Source organism: Mastigoproctus giganteus, chromosome 7 (assembly GCF_048544385.1).
Source record: "Mastigoproctus giganteus isolate SK-2022 chromosome 7, ASM4854438v1, whole genome shotgun sequence".
In the NCBI taxonomy this organism is placed as follows: Eukaryota; Metazoa; Arthropoda; class Arachnida; order Uropygi; family Thelyphonidae; genus Mastigoproctus; species Mastigoproctus giganteus.
This window is the reverse complement of record NC_143581.1, coordinates 200,378,323-200,405,286: the sequence shown is the minus strand read 5'-3', so window position 1 is coordinate 200,405,286 and position 26,964 is coordinate 200,378,323. Positions and strand designations below refer to the sequence as shown.

General features: G+C 34.6%; 1 protein-coding gene across 1 annotated transcript in view; it reads right to left on the bottom strand.

Moving 5' to 3' along the window:
* Positions 1–26,964, bottom strand: part of LOC150083554 (protein transport protein Sec24C-like) — a 116,615-nt gene that overhangs the window by 6,004 nt on the left and 83,647 nt on the right. The window contains exons 8-11 of the mRNA XM_090378520.1: positions 19,177–19,255; positions 14,565–14,677; positions 13,384–13,477; positions 12,129–12,245 (exon numbers count right to left, since the gene is read on the bottom strand). Coding sequence (XP_090234646.1) covers positions 12,129–12,245; positions 13,384–13,477; positions 14,565–14,677; positions 19,177–19,255 — 403 coding nt within the window. The remainder of the gene's footprint in view (positions 1–12,128; positions 12,246–13,383; positions 13,478–14,564; positions 14,678–19,176; positions 19,256–26,964) is intronic.

Here is a 26,964-nt window from a genome sequence, read left to right as displayed (position 1 = left end):
TGCAATGCTTCCGTGGCTATACCCAAAAAAGGAAATTTAAAAAGGCACTTCAACGCACTCCCTGGTAAATACCAATCGGATTTTCCGCCGAATAGTGACCTTAGAAAAAATAAACTAGAAGAACTTAAAATCCAGATTATTCACACAAAATTTCTTTGTGACATATAATTTACAATTTAAAGCAGTAACTGTAGCATCATTTAAAATGAGTCATCTTCTTGCAAAAAAATGCAAATAATTTTCTGATGGTCAATTCATTAAAGCCGCATTTTTAGAAATAACAGATTCTCTTTTTGAAAATTTTAAGAACAAAAATGGAATTAAAAGTACCTTTCAAGATCTGCAATTATCTCGAAATACTGTGATGCGACACATCGAAAAAATGAGTAAAAATGTGAGCGAACAATTGCCTGCTGATATTGCTAATTGTGTATCCTTTTCTTTACAACTGGATGAATCTACAGATGTCAGTGATACATCTCAGTTGCTCATTTTTATTCGTATGGTTTTCGATGATTCCGCCACTAGAGAAGAACTGCTGGGTATGGTTTCATTAAAAGAAAGCACTAGAGGTCTTGATATCTTTAACTCATTCAAACATTTTATTGAAAAAATTAAATTACCGGTATTACTATTTAAGCTCGTATCAGTAACAACAGATGGAGCTAAAGCAATGACAGGGCATCTTAACGGATTCATCGCATTATGCCAAAAGGATGATAAATTCCCAGATTTTTTGAGTTACCACTGTATCATCCACCAAGTGTTAGCCAGCAAAAGATTAAATACTAAAAGCATTATGGACATCGCTTTCAAAATCGTGAATTCCATCAGAGGACAATCTATTCAAAGGAGACTTTTCAAAATGAAACTCTATGAAAAAGAACCAGATCTGTTATTACACACAGATGTGAGGTGGCTGAGTTGGAGTAAGTTTCTACAGAGATTTCAAAATTTGCTGAATGGAATTAAAATTTGTTGATCAAAGGGGAGATGATTATCAGCAGCTACAAGATATGGAATGGTTGTGTGATCTGGCTTTTTTGGCAGATTTTACCAGTAAATTAAGTGATCTGAATTTGGAATTACAAGGAAAAAATAAAAATGTGGGTGACATGATTAGTAATATTTCTGCATATAAATATCAATTTTTGGCAATGGCTAAGGATCTCAAAGAAAAAAAATTTGACCATTTTGCAAATATGCAAGATCATTGCAAAAATATCCTGTTTTTGAATTTAATAGGGAGAAATATGTTTCTGAAATTGAGAATGTTGTGGACGATTTTGAAACCAGATTCAGTGATTTTAAAACAATTGAAGACATTGTTCAATATACTTCTTATCCATTTAATGTCAACTTAGATACGAAATAAATTGCAGGAAAAAAAAAAAAAAAACGCTGTGATTTTTCACATGGAGAAAATATTACTTTAAAATGAAATTATTACATTGCAAAACGATATCTTCCTAAAAGCCAGATCATCAGAAAAAGAGTTTTGGAAATATGTTTGCAGAGAAAAGTACCCAAATGCAAAAAAATGCAGTGAACTTTTAAATTCCTGTTTTGGTTCCACATATCTATGTGAATCGGCCTTTTCTTATTTGAAACAAACAAAGAATCGCTGTGCTCTTACGGTTGTTGTTTGTTTGTTATTTGGTTTTTAGGAGCATTAGCAACTAAGGCCATATTGCTCCGGGAATATGCGGTGGTCATTCCCTGACCTTTCCGCATCCTCCGTATTTGGTGGTGACGGGCTCGAACCCTGGTTTAATCAAGAAGCGTGTGCTATGCACTGCTGCTCCTTCCCACCTGGCTACGGAGGCGCGCCGTGCTCTTACGGACTTGCATACAGAAGATTCTTTACGGTTGGCCTTATCACAGTATATTCCCGATTTTGAAAGCTTGGCAGATGACATTGAAGACAGAAACTTTGCATAAATTAATTTTAAATACGTATGAATTTAAAATAAGAATTTTGAATTGTATTGAATTTTAAAATTTAAAAACAACATTTTTCAATGTGTTGATTAACTTTTTTAACCTCGTGCAATGAAATTTTTGAGATGGTAGATGGCGGCACATTTTGAAGGAAAAAAGTAGATCACATCACAAATTAAGTTGGCCACCCCTGTTCTACTGGATACTTGAAATTTGCATTCCAAGATGCCTATTATATCGAATATTTGCCTTCGATGACACTGTTCACAATAAAATATTCACAAAAAACATTTTATTCTGTTAATTTTGTCAAGCATTGTATTACTTACCATGGGCTAATGAAAATTTCATTCATTAAACATTATTCAACAGAAAAGAATTGCCAGGCTTTCTTATTTCATAAAAAAGCTGACCATTTCAAAGCAAATATGAAATCCTAATCTAGTATTATTTACAAAAAACATTCAAACATCCTAATAAATATAAGCACAAGAAATCCATAAAAAATAACAATAATAATTTTAAAAAAAACAAAAAAAAAAAAAACCACCCGGTTGTAGATTTAAAAACTTGCACAAAAAAAAAAGGAAAACTGAAACACCTCATGGTGCCTCTTTTCTAATATATGCTGACCGTTGATGATGATGAGAAACCATTTTTGGTTAGATGACATCTTCAGAGGACTACAGAACTGAACTAAATGACCTCTTTTATTAAAGAGGGCTAAAGCTTACCTACTATAGGTATTGCAGGTAAGTACTCATTATATACTACAATGAATTCATGCAAAATATAACAAATTGTCTTAGCCTTTTCATTGATTAAAAGGCTGTGAACAGTGTGTAGAAGTTTTTACTATATTAAAAAGAATGAGATTACCTCAATTTTTTTAGCGGAATGCTTCCAGTCAATTCTCTCTTACATGTGATGAATAAAATAAGATGAAAAAAGTGAAAAAATGAATTAATGAATTCCCTCACTCGTAGAGATACGACCAAATCTGATGCGCAACAGAATCGAAAGCCAAGAGCCCCAACCCGACCCCGAAACACACCAACACCACCGCAGCAAGACCACGAGTGCGAGAAGACATTGCGTCATAATAATTAGTTAAAACTGGTTCTGATAATAAATAATTAAAATCACTAATTAAAAACACTATTAAAATCACAATTAAAAACTATTTAAAATTAAATGGATTAAAAGTTAGGATTTGGATGAATACACAAATTAAACGAAATGCACAGCTGTTTCCCTTCCTTGAGCAGACCACACTTTTCGGTTGATCGCTGTGTTCACAGGATGGGAATATCACGAAGTGTTTGTGTGTATATTTGACTCTGAAATATAGAGAGATTATTTATATTGGCGCATGCGTAAAAAAAGACTAAAAATCCGAAATCAGATAAGGCCGTCGCACATTGATAGAATTTTTGTGTAGTTTCATTTCAAGCGTTTCAACGATCAATAATTAGCATTAGCATTAGTAGAGGCATTTGATGCAAGAAAGCAAGCTTATGCAGCATCAGCCAAAAAAAAAAAAAAAAAAACCCACTTCCACTTCACCCCTCTGTTTGTTCAAAATACCTGTCCAGCTGAGCCTTAAACTTATTTAGGCTATCAACCTCCACTACAAGGGATGGAAGTCTGTTCCACCAACCAACCACCCGCTGGCTAAAGGCAAATTTCCGCACGTCTATCCTACATCTGTCTTTCCTCAATTTGAATTTATGCCCTCTCAGGTGATTATTCTGAGCAAGAGGAAGAATCCCATCAGCATTGAGCATGCTCAAACCATTCAAGGCTTTATACACCTCTATCAGATCACCTTGCTGGTGCCTAGTCTCCAGACACTGTAATTTGCAAAACTTAAGCCTTTCTTCGTAAGAGCACCCCTTTGTTCCATTCACTAATCTTGTTGCCCTTCTCTGTACTCGTTCCAGCAGCTCTACATCCTTCTTGAAATGAGGCCTCCAGACCTGTATACAGTACTCTAGGTGTGGCCTGACCATTGCCTTATACAAGGGAATAATCACCTCCTTATCCCTGCTGGAAAAATTCCTGTATATCATTGACAATACTCCATGGGCTACTCTTGCAGCCCGGCTGCACTGCTCAGAGAACTTCATATCTGCCTGCATAACCACCCCCAAGTCCCTTTCATTCTCTACCACTCTCAGTGTAGTACCACAGAATTGATACATTGCTCTGGGGTTGCTGTTTCCCATGTGTAGTACTTTACATTTGTCAATGTTAAACTTCATTTGCCACTTCTCAGCCCATCTGCTCAACCTTTCTAGATCCCGTTGCAGCAGCATAGTGTCAGTAGTGTCCTTGACAACCCTGCCAACCTTTGTATCATCTGCAAACTTGGACATTAATTGGACATTAATGGCACATGGTGCTTTCTTGCACCATGTGCCATTGCTAATGCTAATGTGTATCTTTTCATTTTTATATGTATAGTTAATATTTCATACTCTTAGGTCATTTTCCCTTCTTAGAAGTTTTCCTCTAAGAACCTCCAGTCCTTTGGAAAACTTCTTATTCGGGTTCTACTGTGTTTGTTTTTTGTTTGTGAATTTTCTTATTAAACTGTAGTGTGTAATTTTGCCCCTTTGTGAAAATGAGCAAAAAATATACTCAACACTTACGTGTAAAAAAAAAAAAAAAGTAAAGTGCAGCCATTATCAACCCACTGCAGGATGGAAGCTTCCTCAACAATTCATGCTGAGGGAAATGGACCAAAATCTGCCAAGCTGGTCCAGTACGGGTTGGCAGATCGACCGTATTCAGCAGTGAGGGGCTTGAACCCCGGTCTACACTTACATGATCAGTAGCTTAAAGAAGCTAAATATAAAAACTGGATTTGAAAATTCTACGATGAATATTTAAATGTTTTTGTAAATATTGTCAAGGCAAGCTGACAAAAATTTAAGTAATATTGAAAGGTATCGCAATACAAACAAAACACAAGAAAGCTGAAGAGCCTTTCGGCATCAGAGAGTATTCCTAATAATTGACATTGTAACCAGTGAATTAAAACACAGCTTCATGAGTTTGAAAACTATTGCCGACTTATTTTCATTTTTAACACCAAAAATATTACTGAACACAACAGATGAAGAAATCATGCAAAACACATATTGCACACAGAATCAATATTCAAATGATTTATCCAAATTTTTATCTCCTCAGTTATTACTTTTTGTCAAAATGCTCCAAAGAGAAATAGAGAAAATTAACACAATAAGAGAATTGGTTGAACTAGAGTTGGTGCAGTATTATATCCCCAGGAGCTCACATCTGGTGAGTATGGGCTTGGCACACCTAGGGTCCTGAGTTGGATATCATCATTCTTCTCTTTCTTGGTGATTTCCTTCTACTTTTCTACTTTTGTCTCTCTCTCTCTCTCTCTCTCTCTCTCTCTCTCTCTCTCTCTCTCTCTCTCAGGGTAACTCGGGAATTTTTTTTTTGGCTGGTGCAGCATAAGCCTCAGGCTTCCTTGCACCATATAGCTAATAATAATAATAATGATAATAATAATTAAGCTTGATATACCATCATCAATATCATTTATAAATACAGAAAACAATAATGGACCCAACACTGAGCCCTGAGGGACTCCACTAATAACATTAGTCCACGATGAGCAGTGTCCATTGATTACCACTCTCTGTCTTCTCCCCCTCAACCACCTCTTTATCCATAGCAGCAATTTGCCTCCAATGTCACACTGCTCCAATTTGTGTAGCAGTCTTCCATGTGCAACAGTATCAAAAGCCTTTCTAAGATCCAAGTATATAATATCAAAGCTATTCCCTGCATCCAGTTCTTTTGTGACTGCATCATAGTATCCAATCAAATTGATCAGGCAAGACTTCCCCTTAACAAAACCATGCTGTGTCCGAGCTATAACTGAATTCTTGTCTAAATGATCCTGCAGTGCTTCTTTAACCAGTGCCTCCATTAATTTTCCTGGAACAGAAGTTAAGCTCACAGGTCTATAATTACTTGTGTCAGCCTTTGATCCTCCTTTGTGAATTGGGGTCACATTTGCACATTTCCAGTCTATGGGTACCTCCCCTGAGTCCAAGGAAGCTCTCATAATTATGGCTAAGGGTTTGCTTCCTTTGCTGCCTCCTTTAATATAACTGGATAGATCCCATCCACCCCGGGTGCCTTTCTTGTGTTTATCTTCAACAGTTTCTCCTCCACTTTACTCCCAGTTATTTCAAGATTCTGTAGCTTACTGCTAGAGTTGAATACACCTCTGGCATTCCCCTTGCTGAATAACTCCTCATGTGTGAATGTCAATGCAAAATATTCATTTAGTTTGTTAGCTACCTGAGCAGGATCATCAACAGTTGATCCATCAATATCAAGTGGACCAATCTGATTCATCCCCTTCCTTTTAGAGTTTACATAAGTTAATTACTCTTTGCTGTTTTTCTTTGCATCCCTTGCCAAGGATTTCTCGTAATCGGCCTTCGCCTGCCTAACCTCCTTTGTAACTTGGTTACAGATCAACTTGTATCTATCATAGGCTTCTGTGTCACGTGTTAATTTGTAAGTATCCCACACATTTTTCTTCTCAGCCATATGCCTCATTAGTTCATCTGACATCCATTTTGGCCTAAACCTTGAACAATATTTCTTATTTGGTATGTAAAGCCTAGTAGCTTCCAAGATAAGTTCTTTGAATGCTTCCCATTTTGAATTTGCTGTTGGTAACATCATCAGTTGGTCCCACTGTATAGAATTTAAATACTGCCTCAGTCCATCTTAAATACTACCTCTTTGAGTAAATCCCACTTCAGCACACTGTGATCACTGCCACCTAGTGGTTCATTTATCTGCAGATTCTTAATGCATGAAGAATCACTGCTGATAATCAAATCAAGAGTATTACTCCCTCTAGTTGCCTCCCGAACATGCTGATGTAGAAAACAACCATCCAATAAATCCACAAAAGCCCTGCTAGTGTGTGAGTGACCAGCCCCCAAATTCCAGTCAATATCTGGGAAATTAAAATCTCCCATTATAAGACTCTCTGATTTACTGGCCCACTCTATTTCCCTGTACAGTTTCTTATTATACTCATCAGACTCATTAGGCCTATAGCACACTCCTACTCTCAATTTTGATCTCCCAATGCTTATGTCACACCAAACTGACTCAACACTGCACTGTCCAGCGATGTCGACTGGCTTCACTTCCTTGGTTTTTATGTGTTTCTTAACTAATAGCATAACCCCTCCCCCCTTCCTATCCTGTCTATCCTTTCTGTAGACGTTGTACTCCCCAAATTCCAGTTCTGCATCCCTTATATCTGTGTGACACACGTCTCTGATATCCCAACAATATCTGCCTTTGATGTTTTCAGCAATACCTCAAATTCATCAAATTTATTTACTAAACTCCTAGCATTGGTGTACACGCAAGTATACCTGCACCTGTTTCTATTCTTAGCTACCCTAACACAACCCATGTGTTTACTTGTACCGCAATGGCTCCCAGCAGTCTCTGAAATATCATGCATCTTGTTTTTCAGGCTTCTGCTCATTCTAATAGAAGCAGTGCAAGAATCTCTTTCACCTCTGCCAGTGGCTACCGTCAATCTATTGGTCTTTGTCTCCCCCCAAGCTAGCAGTTTTCCGACCCACCTAACACTGCCTCGATAGCATCAGCAAATATTCTTGCACCCTTTCTATTTAAGTGTATCCCATCCCTGTAGAAGCAATCTCTCCTGTTAACAAGTAATGTAATTTAATGTAATTGTGTTGTATATTTAAAATTACCACTTCACTGAATAGGAAAACGTGACCCTCATTGACCGCATGAAAGGCCAACTCCGATGCGTTTGCATGCGACGTGCGGACGGAAGCCGCATGTTGCTTGACACATAACTCTAACATGCAACGAGTGGAACCCTCGTACGATGAATCACACTGACTACAAAAAATCTTGTACACAAGATCATTTACCTGTGCCGAGCAAGAAGGAAGAATTGCGTGATTTTTTTTAATATATTAGGAGCTTCTGCATGGGCCTGGTTATTATTTTGAATTTAGTATTTCTAAAGAGTTTATTAAGCTGCCTGTACCACTGTTCAACGTACAGTATGGAAATAAAATGTTTTATTGGTATTATTAATGGGTATCATATTTACTGTTTTATTTTTAGCCTGTAACCTGATTTGATTTATAACAGAGTGAGGATAGCCTCTATTTAAAAACATATCAGTTAGTGTAACAATTTCTAAGTGTAAGGTGGGTTCAGACGTGGAATATTTGTAAGCGTTTAAAAACTGATTGAATATAATAGATCTCTTATACGTGAATGGATGATAACTTCGGTAATGCAGGTACATCCCCGAATTGTGGGTTTTCGGTAAATGCTAACTTGGATTTTTTGCATGTCGCGTGTGAGGGTGAAATTTAAGAAGTTTAGGGCTTTTGTTTCTATCTGTTCCTCCTCCAGTGTATAATGCAGTCTCGTGTGAATATTATTGAGTACCCGTAGAATGTCTTGAGTGGTGTTGTGATCTGTTATGACAAGTACATCATCAATATATCTCCCATAGTAAGTAATGCAGGGAAGAAACGGCGTTAAATGAATATCCTCAATATTGGCAAGACAGATTTCTGCTATAAGACCGCTCGGGTTGAAACCCATCAATAAACCGAAAACCTGTTTGTATATAGTCTCTTTAAACGCGAAATAGTTTGCTTCAAGAAGAAGTTTGATTAATTTAAAAATTTCTTTTTTGGGTAATTTAATGGGATAGAACCTTTGTTTAACAGTTCCCCAACTACACTGAGAGCGTAGTACACATTTACATTGGAGTACAAAGAGGTAACATCTAATGAAAATAATTTATCATGAATGCTAAGCATAACTTTAATACTATTAAATAAAGTGTCTTAATTTTTTATGCCAAACCTAATCAACTTTCTAAATGGTTTAATGATGTTGTATAAGTGAGCAGCTAAGTGTGAAAACGCTGAATTTTTGTATGATACAATTGGGCATACAGGAAAACCGGGTTTGTGAAGTTTAACCTCTCCGAAAAGTACAGGAATATTTCCTTGCTTTCAGCTCTTTTAACTGGACCATGGAAATAAAATCACTTTTGCGATATGCTGTTAGGGTTTTGTTGTATTGGTTTACTAAATTTATGAATACAGACTGGTATATCGCACAGAGAATGAATACAATTGAACTGTGGTACGCTTTTAAAACATTAATCACAGATGCCTTGAATGCGTATATACCATTAAAAAAAATACTCCACAAGGAGGGTTTCCAAGTTGGATTAATAGTGAAGTTTCCACATTACTTGAGCAGAAAAAGGTGGCATGGAAAAGTTACAGAGCAATAAAAAGTACTGAAGCCTATAACAGCTACAAGATGATCTGTAATAGAGCCACAAAAAAGGTTCAACAGGCAAAGACAGTTTATGAGAAATCACTAGCAAACAGAGCAGAGAGGGGGGATAAGGAATTCTTCACATATATAAATGACAAGAAGAGCAGGACAAACCAGATCGGACCTTTATGTAAGGGAAAGGGGATAGTATTAAATACACCAGATGCCATTGCAGATGAACTCAACAGTTACTTTGCATTGATATTTACAGATGAAAAACCTTTTGTGGCAATGGGAAATTGTGGGAGCTAAGTTGAAAAATATGTAATTAATGATATTGAAATTTTGCAAAATTATTTAATGAAAAAACTTTCGAGCGTACGGGCCAGTTGTTGTTGTTGTTTGTTTGTTATTTGGTTTTTAGGAGCATTAGCAATTAAGGCCATATTGCTCCGTGAATATGGGGTGGTCATTCCTGACCTTTCCGCATCCTCCGTATTTGGTGGTGACAGGCTCGAACCCCGGTCTAATCAAGAAGCGTGTGCTACGCACTGCTGCTCCTTCCCACCTGGCTACGGAGACGCCCTACAGACCAGTACGGCTCCTGGAGTTGATGGAATATACTCTATAATCTTAAGGGAGACAGAAAGTGAGTGCATTGAACCATTGAGGCTAATTATGCAAGCATCACTAGACTCTGGGGAGATTCCCTTGGATTGGAAAAGTGCCAATGTATCTCCCATACATAAGGGTGGCTCTAAGAGTGAAGTGGGAAATTATCGACCTGTCAGTCTGACTTCAGTGGTAGGGAAAATCATGGAGGCAATGATCAAGGGTGGAATTCAGGATCATTTGGATAGAATTGAAATTCTCAAGGATACTCAGCATGGTTTTGTAATGGGAAAATCATGTTTAACAAATCTGGTTCGCTATTTTGAAAGGGTCACTTACGAGCTGGATTTAGGGAATAATTTCGACATTGTTTATTTAGATTTCAGCAAAGCTTTCGACTCAGTCCCACATGAATGGTTGCTTTATAAGCTGGAACAGGTTGGAATCACTGGGAAATCCTTAGATGGATAGCAGGATAGCTTCAGGGCAGGAGGCAGAAGATTGTGATAAATGGCTATTCCTCAGATTGGGTTGATGTAAGAAGTGGGGTTCCCCAAGGATCAGTATTAGGACCACTGTTGTTTTTAATTTTCATAAACGACATCGATGAAGGGATAGAGGACACGATGTCTAAATTTGCAGATGATGTTAAAATTGGTAGAGTAGTTAATGATCACTGTCAAGCTGAGATTCTTCAGAGAGACCTAGATAGACTTCAGGAATGGTCAGAAAAATGGCAGCTATGCTTTAATCCAACTAAGTGTAAGGTATTACACCTGGGAAACAGTAATTCCAAAATAACTTATTCACTTGGTGGAGTTCAACTAAACCCAGTACTGGAGGAAAGGGACTTGGGTGTTACGATACGGTCAGATATGAGATTCTCTGAGCATTGTAAACAGGTTGCAAGGAAGGCACATGGTGTCCTATCGACGATCTATCGAAATTTTGCAAGTAGAGATAGGGACGTGATAATCCCATTATATAAGGCTTTTGTCAGACCACACTTGGAATACTGTGTTCAAGTATGGAGACCACACCTAAAGAAAAACATCGAGCTTCTTGAAAGGGTGCAAAGATAGGTAACTCACCTGGTGAGATCAGCAAAAGGGCGTCCTTATGAAGAAAGACTGAATATGTGGGCTGCAGTTTGGAAACTAGACACCTTAGGGGAGATTTGGTTGAGGTGTTTAAGGCTCTGAAAGGCATTAGTAAAATGAATGGGGGCAAAATTTTCAAGATTATAAATGATGCTAGAACTAGGGGACATAAATTCAAGTTACGTGGGGAGATGTTTAGATTGGACTGCAGGAAGTTTTATTTTAGCCAGCGAGTTATAAATTACTGGAATAAGTTGCCTACATAGGTGGCAGAGGCTGACAGTTTGTGGGAATTCAAAGGTCATCTGGATAGTACCTTCAGGTCAGAGAAGCACATAGGATGATAGGTTTAATTTCCTTTTCTTTTATTAATTATTATTTTTTTTTATCATTGTTTTATCCTTTTTTTTTTTTTTGGCTGGTGCAGCATAAGCCATAGGCTTTCTTGCACCATGCGGCCATTACTAATACTATCACCCTGTAAGTAGAACTGTCCGATATGATAGAGTCCAATTTTCTAAAATAGTCCGTTTTATCCATAATAACTACAGTGACCCCTTTAGAAGTTTTTACATATTTCACTTGATATATTGTATATGGACTATTGCTTTGAAGGATGGTATTCAGATCTGTAAGTTGAAAGTTGATAAAAAGAATTTCAATAAGTGCAAGAATCAATCTCCTCTGTATTCTTCAGACTATCATTCAACATATACCGACACCAAAAATATTTCAGCCAGCTTCTACATCAACTCATTTAATTTGTTCAGAAATACAAATACTTACATTATGTATTCTTGATTATCTAAGAATAATACTTTTCTTCATTATAGTTAAGATTTTTAGGACAGCTTATCATATAATAAAGTAGCTCACATGCTGTATTTTGGAATTAACACATGCAATTCTTGACATTAAAGAGTCGAGATGTAAGGTGCCTTGTTCATGAGTTTTCTAGAAAATATATTTTTCTACTTCAATTCATGTGGCTGCATATTAGGACCTAAATAACTGTACATAAGCAGTTCGCTGTTTCAGTTCACATTCTGAGCTGAAGTTCAATATTCTGAATTCAGTTCAATTCATATCCTGATATTTTCTTACCTTTTCATTTTCTGTTCCTAAAAGTTTACGGTCATCTCGATTATTAAGCCTACCAGAAGGATCTAAAGTTGGTAGAGATGTATGAAAAATTAAAAGTTTGCCCACACATTCAGCAGCCTGGAAGAGAAGACATTTTATTATTAGATATGTTTGTCTTTTTCTACCCCCCTCCTTTCTTTGAATTTCAATTTTAAAAAAAAATTATATTCTTCATATGGTTAAATTCATGAAATTTGAATGCCCTCAATTCCTATCATCTCATACACATTCATACAAAACATTTTACGATACATTTTTATAAAGTGGCTCAAATTTACTATTGGTATTAAATGTAATATTCATTTTATGAGACTGCCATTTCAGTAAAATTCTAGTAAAGCAGACAAACATAACTAAAATTTTTTAGTTTTTTTGAAGACACCTTAAGCATTACAGATCTCTATGCATGGAATATAATAAGCACTCTGGAAATAATTTTTAGTTTTCTGAAACCATATCAAGCATTATGGATTTTTATGTCCTGAATATAATAAAAAAAACAACTTTGGAATTAGAAAATTTATTTATCATACCAACAAATACTATTTGCAAGGAAAGAAAACATTTTGATATTAACAGTAAAAAGCATCAAGTGTTAAACAATGCAGAATCTTTTCCTAATTATTCCAACAGTTCAGTTTCACCACAACTTCTAAATTCCGTGTGCTTTCTAGGTATGTTAAGTTCCTCATTTCTGATATTCCAAAGTAGCAATCAGTGCTGACATTGCTCTTGCTCCATCAAGCCTGTTTTATTACCATCACTATGTTGGTTGCCTGAATTGTACATGCTAGTGTTTTTCAAATTGTTTCCTTAGAGTGCAAACTGCTGTTCCAGCAGAATTCTATAAAACTACAACTGAAAAATTATGGATCAAATTAAGAAACAACTCAGCACATGTGTAGTTTTAGGGAGGTTGGCAAAAACAGAAGTTTTTCCACTTCGAGGAAGTGGTTTAGAAACATACTATATTCAGAAGGAAATAACGATTTTCATAATTTACAGGACAAAGTGCTTCATTGATCTGAAATCCTTCATACACTGAGATTGGCTCTGCATTAGCATTGGGCCACTCAGGCCATGAGATGTCAGTGCATCATGTCTATAAACCATATGTAGTATTTAAGAATGAATAAATCATGAATAAATAAACTGTTGCAATTTAAATTATCTATATGAAACACTAAAAAATTCATTTAAAAGATATTTTACTTGCCTTGAGAATTTCTAAACCAGCATGAATAACAGGCTCCAGCATAGATCCCAATTCAGACTGTCCAGAAAACATCTGTGGAATTTGTTTCATAAGACTGTAACAAAATATAGCAGGGGGAAAAAAAAATAAATAAAATATCAGTCAGCATCTGTATATGTGACACAAGTTTATACTTCCTTAAAAATTGTTTTTGAATAAAATTTGCACAATCTAAATAGCTACACATTTCTAATATTTTTCTCTATATAAAGGAACCATAAAAACCATTTGCATGAATCCATACATATTTAAATGCAAAAAGTTTATTTTTAATTTTTTTTAAACACTCTGAGAAATAAGGAATAAATTGCTATTTTAAACTGAACTGCAAATCATAAGTTCTAAATAAAACTAATGATGTCCACTTCTTTCAACATGGTGGCATATGGAGCTTGCTTTAATCACGTTCCAAGATGACAGCTTGAAATAAGAATACCCACATCTCTATGATGTCCTACCAATTAAATCTGGTTTGCACCAGATTGTAAACACAAGTTATAAAAGTGTAATATTTATTTAACAGATATCTTGTTTCAAGATGAAATAAAGATGCAACTGTCAAGATACTCAGGATCCCATCCCATGCACTATAAATTTGGTTTGAATTGCACTGACCATTTTCCTTGCACATCAACTATACTAGAATTATTTATTTGTCAGATAAATATCAAAAGATATCTGTTGAATATGCTGTTAGGCTATATAACCATCACCAAGCATACAATAATGGAACAAAGACCCTCATATCATTTCCTTTATTTTCAGTTTGTAAATCAATACAAACTGAAGATAAAGAAAATTAGCAAGATTACAGCCAAAAGGCACACCAATACAAATTGAAATCAAGACACTCTTTATCTGCCTATTGTGGAAGCCATATTGTTTAAAATATTCACTGCTAAACGTGTAACTATCTTCACTATACAGGTGAGATGTGAGATTTTGCCTTTAGCTGTACCACTGTATTGCAATGGTACAGCTAAAGTACAGATATATTTTTGGTACCATACATCTGTTGCCATGCTGTATCTGTCCTCTTTATGTGCTTATTGTATTGCTGTAGTGTACAATGCTTTGTGCAAAGATTAAGTTAATATTGCACAGCCCCATTACAAAATATTATTAATAAAAAAAGTTGTTACCTGTCGATAGTATATTCTGCCTCTTGAGGTGTAACTAAGAATCCATCCAGAAAAGGGACAAAAACATTTTCAATGTCAGGAATAACTAACATCTGAGGCCGTGATAAATTTCCCTAATTATCAAAAACAAAGTAATGCCAATGTAAAATAGTTGAAATAATACAAGATAATTATAAATATTAGTTTCATTGTTAAGTGAATGATACTTCATTCTTAAATTAGCAACAACATTTTTACTTAATAGTATTACAAGCCACTTTAGTGTCCTGGATAATAAACAGTGAGAAAGACACACATCACTTAAACCAGGCCTGGCCAACCCAAATCGTTCTGCAGGCCGCCTTGAAGAAATACAATTTTCCAAGGGCCACACATAAAATAAAACAATCTTTTAAAAATACAAAATCAAATGCCATAAAAAATTTATTTTATTTATTCATTTTTATTATATATCTACATCAATGAGACATTTGCTTTTCTTTGCAATCACTCAATTTTTTAAAATTTACTTCAATATTAGTAATTACACATCTTAATTGATTTTCCAAATTGTTATCTGTAATTGTGGCTCAAGATTTACTTTTAATAAATTTAATTTTTGAAAAAAAGTGTCATAAATGTATGTGGCTCTGAAGGCACTCAATTTTTTGTGCAAAAAAATCTTAATTTGGGATACTTTTCCACTGTCACATATGTGCTGTAAAAGTTGATTATTGATGTTGTGGTGTGAATGTGTTTTAATTTATTGTTGCACTGTAAATCAGTTACTTCAATCTGCAGATTTTCTGGGACAGTGGAAACTGTCAATGTGAAATGGAGAACAAAATATCTCAAACACTATCATATTTTGCGAGTTCTGAGAAACAACAATCAAATCCTGCTGAAAGTTCATTTTATCGGCACACTTTGAGAAGAAGTCGTTATCTATCATGCCTGGTGCAGCTAGTGAATGATTTCCCACTGATATGGTCAGTAGTACAAAAATCATCTGCACATTACTTTTTGCAGGCTGCAAAAAATAATGTGGCGGGCCGCATGTGGCCAGGTCTGACTTAAACCAACAATATCCTAACTTTTACACACAGCACAATAAAATATTTCATTTATACACAAAACAAAGATACATATCTAAATTAATTTTAAAAAAATATCAACATTACATAACAAAAAGAAAAAGTAGATACATACAAGATGAGTCATGTACAAATACTTTAAACAGCCATAATTTGCAAACCGGATGAACAATTAAATGAAGGTTGACCATTTTAAAGTTAAAATAAACAATTGCTTTTAATAAGTTTTCATTATGTCACAGATTTGGTGACAAAATACAAAAATTAAAATAAAATGAAATAAGGAGTCGAAGCACAGGGTCAAAGATGCTACTTACTGTCATACCATTGCAAAGTTGAAGTGTGGACCATATGCATGGTATGACAGTAAGTAGCATCTTTGACCTTCTGATTAAATTCCTTATTTCATTTTATTTTAGTTTTTGATATTACATTTTACTCCTTGCATTTATTATTTTTTCCTATTTCTGCCTCTGTCGGGCCACAATATGTCAGCATTCTATATATTTACCGCTGCCCTTAAACTGGCTTTCATATACACTCAATCTATAACTTAGTTTCTCGGTATCTACCACGTGTATTTCATGTTAGAAACAGAGGCCTTACTTCTTGCTGCATTTCCCTTGGTTTAAATGGCTGACCCTTGATTACGACGCTAAAATAATCAAATCTGCAGCATTAAGTACATTTAATATGTTATTTTTATTTTACAGGTACCTTTGTTTTATTACATGATTTCGATTTCTGGTTTTTTTAGACTAGCTACTCTCCCTTTGCCATATTCCTTATCTACTTCTTTCTCTCTCTCTCTCTCTCTATATATATATATATATATATATATATATATAAGCAAAGTTATAATAATTAAGCAAAAGAAAGAACTGACAGATGGAAATGTAAAGAGCAAGGTGCCAAAACTAGTAAGAAAAGAAAGAAAGAAAGAAAAGTATTAGAGGTGTATAACAGGGAAAGAATGGCAAAAAACCCAAGTGAAACATTAAATTATAAGAAATTAAAGACTGAATTAGACAGAATGAAGCTACAAAGGAAAAATAAAAATAAATTATTAATATGAAAATTACAATAAAATAGCATGCATCAGATGGGGGGGGGGGTGGATTTTGATGAAAGATGTGAGAAAGTGATGAAGAACAATATAATAACATTTTTATGCATGATATTAATAAATTGATACACAAAGCAGGTAATTCTTCAGGGGACTATGTATCAATAAACTGCGTTTCTATGCCTATTTATTGCTACGGAAGAAAAAGTATTAAAAAAAAAAAAAGATACTCTGATAGGACGAAAATAAAATGAAAACAGAATGTATCAAAAATTTTTTTGTAACAGGGCGAGTAAAAGCAGCAAATTCTTCCACAAAGATAGGTATGGTAGTCTCAACACAACGTTCATGATAAAAATAAGGTAAAATTTAATTAGTATAATAAAATTAAAATAATAACAAGTCAAATATGCAGTAATAAGTGGATTAGTTGGGAAATTAAAGATTAAGGCAAATCTGAAGGAATGTCAGGTTGATAAATTAGAACAGGCTTTGTATGTGGTATGACTAATAAGTTGAATTGAAGATGAAATACAAGTAAAAATAATAGTTAAAATGCAAAGAAAAAGAAATATGTATGGAGAAAAAGAAGTAAGTTAAAAGCAAATGGGTATTGGAAAAGGAAAATAAAGTGTGGTAAAGGAGGTGTAAAGAAATGCATAAAAAAGGATAGTAATAGCAATCACATTGTCCTCATTGTTAACACTAATAGCTCACAAAGTATAAAACACAAAAAGAAAAAGAAAAGAATAGAATTTTGGAGTACTCGGGTAAGCTAGGAGCATAAATTCCCAAACTCTTAGAGAGGGCCCTGACTAAGAAAGAAAGTATTAATAGAAAAAGATGTTAATACCATAAGAAAGCATTGTAAAGGTTGTTGTGAGGGGAGGGGGGGAAGAAATAAAAAGCCAAGGGTGGACAGGTACCCCGGTGTTGCAATAATGCCAACCCAGTTATGCAGTATAACTCCACAATATGAGAGAAAAAGTGCCATCTTGGTAACAACAGTTAAAAGTGCCAAAAAAGTGCCAAATAAGTAACAACAGTCTTCTCCATTGGCAAAACATTACTTATTTCAGGTAGTGCAATATGTGGTAACGAACTGTGAAGGTAGCACAACATGAGATACAATTAAATCAATGCCATTCATTGAAATTTGCTATTACAAACAAAGAATGGTGCATTTTCACTGAACGTTCCATCAGTGAATTCTAAATTCGCAATGTATTATACCTTATGCATTTATTTTTTACTCAGTAATTATTACTATGTACACCTTTTGGCATCTCTCATATTGTGGAATTATACTTCATAACCGGGTTGGCATGATTGCAACACCAGGGTACCTGCCCACCCAACGATGATAGGCCAACAAGCCTTGAAACAGCATCATCTGGATGGTGGTATCCTCTGAGAATATGTAACAATAGTCTTCTCCGTCGGTGAAGCGTTACTTATTTGAGGTGCAATACATGGTAACTCATTGTGAAGGTAGTCACAATATGAGATACAATTAAATTATGTTATTCATTGCAATTTGCTATTACAAACAAAGAATAGTATATTTTCACTGAATGTTCTATTAGTGAATTCTAAATTTGTAATGTAGTATGCCTTGTGCATTTATTTTTACTTAGTACAGTATAACCAAACACAAATGTAGCTTACTCCCTACCTGTTCTTCACTTTATGCTATAAGCTACAAAGTTTAACAAGAATAAATTTACCTAACATTGCAGTTCTTTTTGGAAAAGAACTGTGATAGTATGGTATAATATGGTAAGTTAATGCTAAGAAAATGAATTCTTTGAATGAATTATAACAAGTAATGCTATTATATTACACAAGTAGTTTCACTCCTAGTTGAATTAAAAAAAAAAAAAAAAAAAAAAAAACCGGAAAAAAGTACATGTCAAAAACTGTTTGCACTTGGCAGTTCCACAATTGCAGAATGCACTAACATCTAACCAAATTATACTTTTTTGGGAAATTTGTTTTGATCATTATTTTCTCTTTAAAATGAAGAATTTTAATTTGAAAGAAATGTCATAACAGCTTCAAAGCAAGGTGATATAAAATGCCAACAGCTGTAATTATGACCGGACACACATACAGTATTCATATACAGTACCTTGTAGTTATACTAGAATAACAGAACTCGGCAGTACAGCATCTGGGCATATTAGAAACCACTGAAATCTACAAATTTCAATAAATACCAATACTAGTATTGGTATTTACCAATACTAGTTTATAAGATGTAATAAATACTGTTTATTACATTGAAGTTTAATACTGACTTCTGCTACCAAAAAATTTCCAATAATAAAATAGCAGATGTCAATGTGCTGTACTGTTATCAACAGATCTCTACAGTGTTATGTGATATCTGAGTAGAATCTTTTTTTTTTTATTTTTTTTTTTCACTCCTAGTTAAATATGAATAAGACAAAAGTAAAATGAAAAGTTATACCTTCAGTTTATAAAAATGAAGTACATTGCTATATGTTAGAAGACCAATCTTGATTTTCGACATATCTTCCTTATCATCCCTAAAATTAAAATTAAATAATAAAAATTTAAAAACCTAACAAAAAAATACATAATTTTCACATAATTATTTTTTTTAACAATTGTTAGTTTCTTTATCATCCCTAAAATTAAAATCAAATAATTAAAATTTAAAAACTTAACAAAAAAATACAATTTTTGCATGATAATTATTAAAAAAATTATGTTAGTTTCTTGATTTACTACTTAGTTTCCAGTTTATAAAGTAATTTAAAATTTATTTGGATAACAATAAATAGATTTTTGATATCTATTCTTTACTAAGGATCAGGGCTAACTACAGCCACATTCTAGAGATAAATATGATATTAAATATCTGAGAAGGAAAAAAAAATTTAACTTTTCTCTACAGAGAAATTTATGAACCATGGATTTCAGAGAAAATTACTTGCCTGCATATAATAGAATGCATATTACGTTATAAAATTATACTGCTATAACAATTTTGGTCAGGGACTTTATTCAATGTTTTTTACACAGGTAGGTATTAAAGTACAAAACATCTGTACAAATTTGAAAGTAGCAATCAGTTCAGCAAAGGTTAAGAAAGACTACAAAAAAACTATTAACAGCCTGCTTTCTTACTACGCATTAACTGGTTTAAATTGCCCAAACAGTTTACCATGTGACTATATAGTCTTATGCCCACTTATCGAGCAGTCACTAAAACACAATTTCAGTGGCAATAACAACATGTGATAATAGCTTTTAAGCTGCAAACCTAAATGCATCCTAAAAATGAACGAACTATTGCTAATGAATATGTAAATTACTGAAATGAGCTAAATTTTATGTATTGTCGGGGCTGTTCTTGATTTTGAGTAAATCTGCAGACTGGTATACAAACACTGCTACCCAGAAGCTTAGGCATGTCACCCACCAGGCAAGTTCAATATGAACTATTGTCAGTAGCAGAAACTGCATTTGTTTTGTAGTATAAATTTCAGAAATCCTGTTCATTCATTTTTTGTTAACAGTCCAAAGAAGAGGGCTTTACAGAACTGTCATGGCATGCATTTAGTAATAGTATTTGTCATATAGTGCAAGAAAGCCAAGTAGATAAGAAAATACAAATTTTATGCTTCCCTCCTCATACAGGTAAATAACTGGTTGACTTTTGAATTTGCTCAAACTGTCAACCTCAACTTCCTGCGAGAGAAACTTGTTCCAACAATCAACGACTTGCTGGCTAAAAGAAAACTTCCTGCAATCTAATCTAAACCTCAACCACTGTAATTTGAATTTATGGCCGATAGTTCCAGAATTCTTTATAACAGTGAAAATTCCACCTTCTAATTTTACTAATCCCTCTCAGTGCCTTATAAACCTCAATCAGGTCACCTGATTGAGGTGCCTGGTTGTCAAGCTCTGTAGTCTACATAATCAGTCTTTCCTCATACAGTATTTCTTTTGCTGATCTTACCATTCGAGTTGTTTGGCTTTGGACCCTTTCAAGAAGCTCAATGTCTTTTTTAAGGTGAGGTCACCATATTCAATCAGTATTTCAAATGTGGTCTTACAATTGCTTTATACAGTGGGATTATGACCTCCCTATCTCTACAGGATAAGGTTTGATAAATCATCCACAGAATGCCATGAGCTTTCCTGGCTGATTATTTACACTGTTCAGAAAACTTCATATCTGCCTGTATCATAACTCCCAGATCCCTTTCTTCCTATACTGTTTTTAATTCAACTCTACCAAGTGTATAATTTATTTTGAGGTTGCTCTTCCTCAAATGTAAGACCTTTTATTTTGCAGCATTAAAACTTATCTGCCACTTTTCTGACCATTCCTGAAGCCTGTTCAAGTCATTATGAAGATGCACTGCTTGGCACTGATCATTAACGACTACCAATCTTTACACCATCTATCCCTTCATCTATGTCATTTATGAAAATGAAAAACAACAGTGGTCCAAGAAATGATCCTTGAGGGACCCCACTTCTGACATTACACCAATCTGAAGAATATCCATTAATCACAACCCTCTGCCTTCCACCCTGCAGTCACCCCCCAGCAATCCATCTTGGAATCTTACCGGTAATCCTGACCTGTTTAAGCTTATACAGAAACCTCTCATGAGGGACGGAGTCAAATGTTTTTCTAAAATCCAAATAAACTATGTTGAAATTGTTCATTACATCCAGCTCATAAGTAACTGTGTCAAAATAGTCTACTAAGTTAGTTAAACATGATTTTCTTTTAACAAAATCATTTAACACATATTAAGCAGAAATAAAGAACTTGGGAAACACCATGTGCCTCCCTAGCAGCCTGTTTACACTGCATGGTAAACTTCTTTCATGTCTGATTGTAACATAACCTTTAAATAATTTTTGTCTTGATCCATCTTTAATAGTCTATAAGTTACTCCTGGGTTTCTGTTACTCCAGGGTGCTACACTTAGAATCTTGCTGGTAATCCTGACCTGTTCAAGTTTATACAGTAACCTCTCATGAGGGACTGAGTCAAATGCTTTTAGAGATAATCTTTAATGCCCTTCACGGCCAAAGAGCCAGGGGTTTACATTTTTGCAGCCTCCCGAAACTTCCGGGAAACTCGAACAATTATTTACAAGAAAAAGTAATTTTATAAATGAAAACATATTTTTCTTTATGTTTTCATTTGTTGAAAACATACTTTTCTAAACTCCAAAAAAACTATGTTGAAATTGTTCATTACATCCAGCTAATAACTGTGTCAAAATAGCCTACTAATCTTCAGTAGTAGCATTAAACCTTAATTATCATTTTTAAAACCATACTTGTAGCTAGTCCAATCATTTTGAATCAATATGGCCTGGTTCTGTTCACTAACCACCCTCCAGATAAATGATGCTGACAGCCTCTACTGTACTTCCTCATTAATGTCATTAAGGAATATTAGAAACAAGAGGAAAATATAGCATTGTACCTAGAGGAATCCCATTTACTGTGCTGGTCTAATTCAAAAAAGACCCAATATGACTATATTTGTCTCCTGTCCTTCAGACAACACCAGGTACAACAAAGGATTTTACTTTTAATTTCATCTCCATATTATACAATAATCTTTTATGGGCAACAAATTTTCTCATTGATAAACACATTAACAATGTTTCTATTATACTGACAGTAAAGATGTATGGGCCTCTTTCTTTCCAATTTGTGTATTTATTACTAATTTTCTTAATTTAATGCATGCCTACTTTGCGTTTATTTTATTATTTGTTTCTTTTCTCATCCACTCCCAAAACTAGATTCAATAGTATCACCATTTGGTTAAAGTAGTGTGCTGTATCTTGGGAGGTTCCCAAAAGTTTGGTGAAACTAAAGCAGTTGTTCTCGACATTTCAAAGGCTTTTGATTGTGTTTAACATAAAGGTCTTCTAAATAAGCTTTAGGTTAAGTTAACAATTAACAATCCATCTTATGGATTGCAATTGGTTTTTGTAATTGGGTATCTAATTTTCTCTCTGACCACTCACTGCGGTTAATGGTAAATGGCTCTCTGTCTTCTAACTTCTCCACTAATGCTGGTGTTCCCATGGTTGAGTTCTTTCTCCTACTCTCTTCCTCTTGTATATTAATGATCTTCTTCCGCTAACAGGAAATTCTATCCAGAGTTTTACTAATGATAGCAAATCGCATTCCACTTTCCCAGTTTGAGAAACCTTGTCTTACACAAACAGCTTCAACTTCTCAAATATCCAGTACCAATTCTTTAAATGCAGATCTCCAGTGGGGCAAACATAACTTAGTTAATTTCAATCATTCTAAAACTCAGTCATGTCTTATATCTTGCAAAAAGGATTCTTCTGCTGCTATCTTCAATGACACTCAGATTTCTAGACATGATCACATTTCTATTAGAGATTACCCTGGCTTCTAATCTCTCTTGGCATAAGCACAGCACAAATATTTCTTCCTCTACATCTGAAAAAAAAAAACTGGAGTTTCTTTTTCACTCTTGGCATTACTTTTCTTCTAAACAGCTACTAACTCTGCACAAATCTCAAATCTGTCCTATCATGGAATATTATTTCCACATCTGGGGTGTCCCAATAACCTCTCTTAGTTTTCTAGATTCCATTCAAAAGAGGGCAATTAGGTTAATTAATGACCCATCTCTTACAAAATCTGTCCATTCTGTTTCATAGGTGTTCTGTTTCTGCTGCATGATTTCTGTAGATACTTCTATGGGCACTGTTCTTCTAAATTAGCTTCTATAATTCCCTCACTCACTTCCAAACCAAAATCCAAATATGCACTGCAATCAGTCAACATCTATTTGTTGTCCAACATCAAACTCACAGAACCAACTTTTCTTCTTCTTCATTTTTTCCCTTCAACTTCTGTTATCTGGATTAACCTCCCTTCATGCATATTTTCTGAAAATTATAATCTACAGAAATTCAACCCTAATGTCAACAAGTATCTTCTTTTATCTTCTCAACCTTCAACCCATGCACATTAACTAGTACTATAGGTTTTAATACCTTTTGTTCTTTGGGTTTTCATAAAAATAAAAATCATACATCACTTTATAATATATCTTATGATAAAGTGACTTTATTTGTACTCAATGTGGTTTTTTGTAAGCAACACTAAACTGTTTCTTTAATTCTAATATCTATTACTTTTTCACAGCTACTATAACGTAATTTTAATAATGAGATGACAATTAACAACACAAACAAAACTGTTTACTGTGTAAAAGAGCAGTAAAATAAAACCAACAAAGCTATACTTTATCACATTGCTAAAAACATACATATGTACATATGAATTAAAATCAAATATAGACAGGAAATAAAGACTAAAAATTTTTGAAAGATATAGTCTGCCTTTATCAAAAAGATTTCAATATCAACCATTTATATCATTAAAAACCCCAGCTATGCAGTCTAACAAGACTACAATAGTGAAATCATTAGTCTTGTGTACACTGCAGCCTAACACAATGCAGATACTGTTCATGCAATTATTTCTTTTATGCATGCATTATCTAATAATGCATGCATAAAAGAAATAATTGCTAGTGAACATAAATTAACCACTCAATCTCCAGATCAATGACTCTGACAGCTTCTCTTGTACTCTGTCATCAATGTCACTAAGGAAGATTAGAGACAAGGGGACCTAGCACTGTTCCTTGCGTGAATAAAGGAAATAAACTACCAGTGAATGTTCTTTTGAATAACAGTTGTCTCCAAAATGAGGTACAGCTGCATCCCTCAATTCTCATTTGCATGTAATTGTAATAGTAATGTAATCATGCATGTGGTAATGAGGTATGCAGGTGCATCCTCAATTACCATTGGTGAATTAACAGTTATCTCCTGCTTTGGAGACAACTGTTAATTCACCAATCATGATGGGGGGAGGAGAGCACACTGACTTTAGCATTAGTAAAGGCATATGATATCCAGAATTTAAAACAAATACACCAACCGTTTAATTAAAATGGTTTAATACCAGAAACTAAAATGAACCAAACGATATTACACTGTAAAATGATATATGCAAGATTTACAAAATAAATATATACGATGAAACTTTAATATACAATAAAATAAATAAATAAATAAAATACTTAAAATACAATAAAGCTAAAAGCGATAAAACATTGACTGAAGCTTTCGGAGGCTTCCGCCTCCTTTCTCAACAACAATGATGTTAAATCAACACATCCTTAAGTAACAGGCTCACGGCACACGTGGTTGACCAGGCGCATACTCAATACTTCTTCCGTACGATCCAGAACCGGAAGCGGCTCGGGAGCGTGGAAATATAAAACGCTCGTCTTTTGCCAGGACCACAGCTTCTAGTAGGGGGTGAAATCGAACACCCCTGTCCCTATTCATATTATTGTTCTCAGACGAGCCTATCCACAAACTCTCTAGCCACTTACGGTCCCAGAACCTATGCGCCCGGTCTGAGAACAATAATATGAATAGGGACAGGGGTGTTCGATTTCACCCCCTACTAGAAGCTGTGGTCCTGGCAAAAGACGAGCGTTTTATATTTCCACGCTCCCGAGCCGCTTCCGGTTCTGGATCGTACGGAAGAAGTATTGAGTATGCGCCTGGTCAACCACGTGTGCCGTGAGCCTGTTACTTAAGGATGTGTTGATTTAACATCATTGTTGTTGAGAAAGGAGGCGGAAGCCTCCGAAAGCTTCAGTCAATGTTTTATCGCTTTTAGCTTTATTGTATTTTAAGTATTTTATTTATTTATTTATTTTAATGTATATTAAAGTTTCATCGTATATATTTATTTTGTAAATCTTGCATATATCATTTTACAGTGTAATATCGTTTGGTTCATTTTAGTTTCTGGTATTAAACCATTTTAATTAAACGGTTGGTGTATTTGTTTTAAATTCTGGATATGTACTCTCCCAACCTTAGAGGCCTTTTTGAAGATAAAGGCATATGATGCAAGAAAGCAAGCTTATACAGCATCAGCCAAAAAAAAAAACACACAAAAGAAAACACACTTCTCGTTTCACCAATCCACTTCTACAATGACAGGGAAGTTTGTTCCAGCAATCAACCACCCGCTGGCTAAAAGCAAACTTCCATACATCTATCCTACAACCGTCGTTCCTCGATTTGAATTTATGCCCTCTCAGGTGATTGAAGCAGGAATGACTGTTGTTTTTATGACATACCAGCATTACAAGCCATACTGCAACAATAAGGGAGGTATTTATCCAGCCCATCCAAAAAAATATTTAGTGAGTTGTTCCAGAGCTGTTGTGAAGGTATATACAGACTGGAAAGGTGTGAATAGAAATGAAAAATTGAAGTATACCCAGATGACAAACTGAGAAGATGAAACATGTCATCATAAGTGAAGTAGTGAAAAATACAAATTGGATGTAGGAGACAAAAGAAGGTTGGCAAACTTAGTGCATACCAACAGAGTAGTGACAATGGAAACATTCACTTCTGAATATAATGCAAGCCAGTCCTCACCTGTTTCCTACAAAAACATGTAGCAAATCCTCCAAGGTGTTTTGGTATAGCAGCAGACATTCAAGTTTTCCTTTCTAGCTAATAAACACACAAAACAACAAAAGCTTATGTAATGTCATTAATATTGCAAATAGACAGTCAATCACTATATAAAAAAATAACTGTGCTGGTCTGACAAAATCACATTTCTTTTATACCCTGTGTGATGGAAACAACATGAGACAATGGGCAGTACAAACATAAATAGTTCAAACAGTAAAGGTTAATGGCAGCAGTGTTACAGGCTGTGAAATGTCGTTTTGCTTTATTATATTTTATTTAATGCCAGGAGATTTGGTTTGGATGGTCTGATTTCTTTCTGAGAAAAGATCAAACATTTAATCATCAACAACTATGAAAAAGTTAAATTACTGATTATATATATTTTATATATAAAGCCACTCCAGGATTAACGTAAGGGTTGTGTTCCACGGAACTCTACATAAGTTGAATTTTATGTAAGTCGGAATTTCCCCCATGCTCGCGCAGCACTCGCAACTGTGCTCACTGAATTGATTGAATCAAAAAAGAAATGTTCAACAAACGTTTGAATAGAATTATTTATTGTATTTATTCAATTTTTTATCTCATGCACAGGAAAAATTACAAAAGTGTGCAATTTAAAAATTTTCAAAATTATAAAATTACTATAAAAGAGAGGAGACAGGCATAATGCCAGTAAGTTT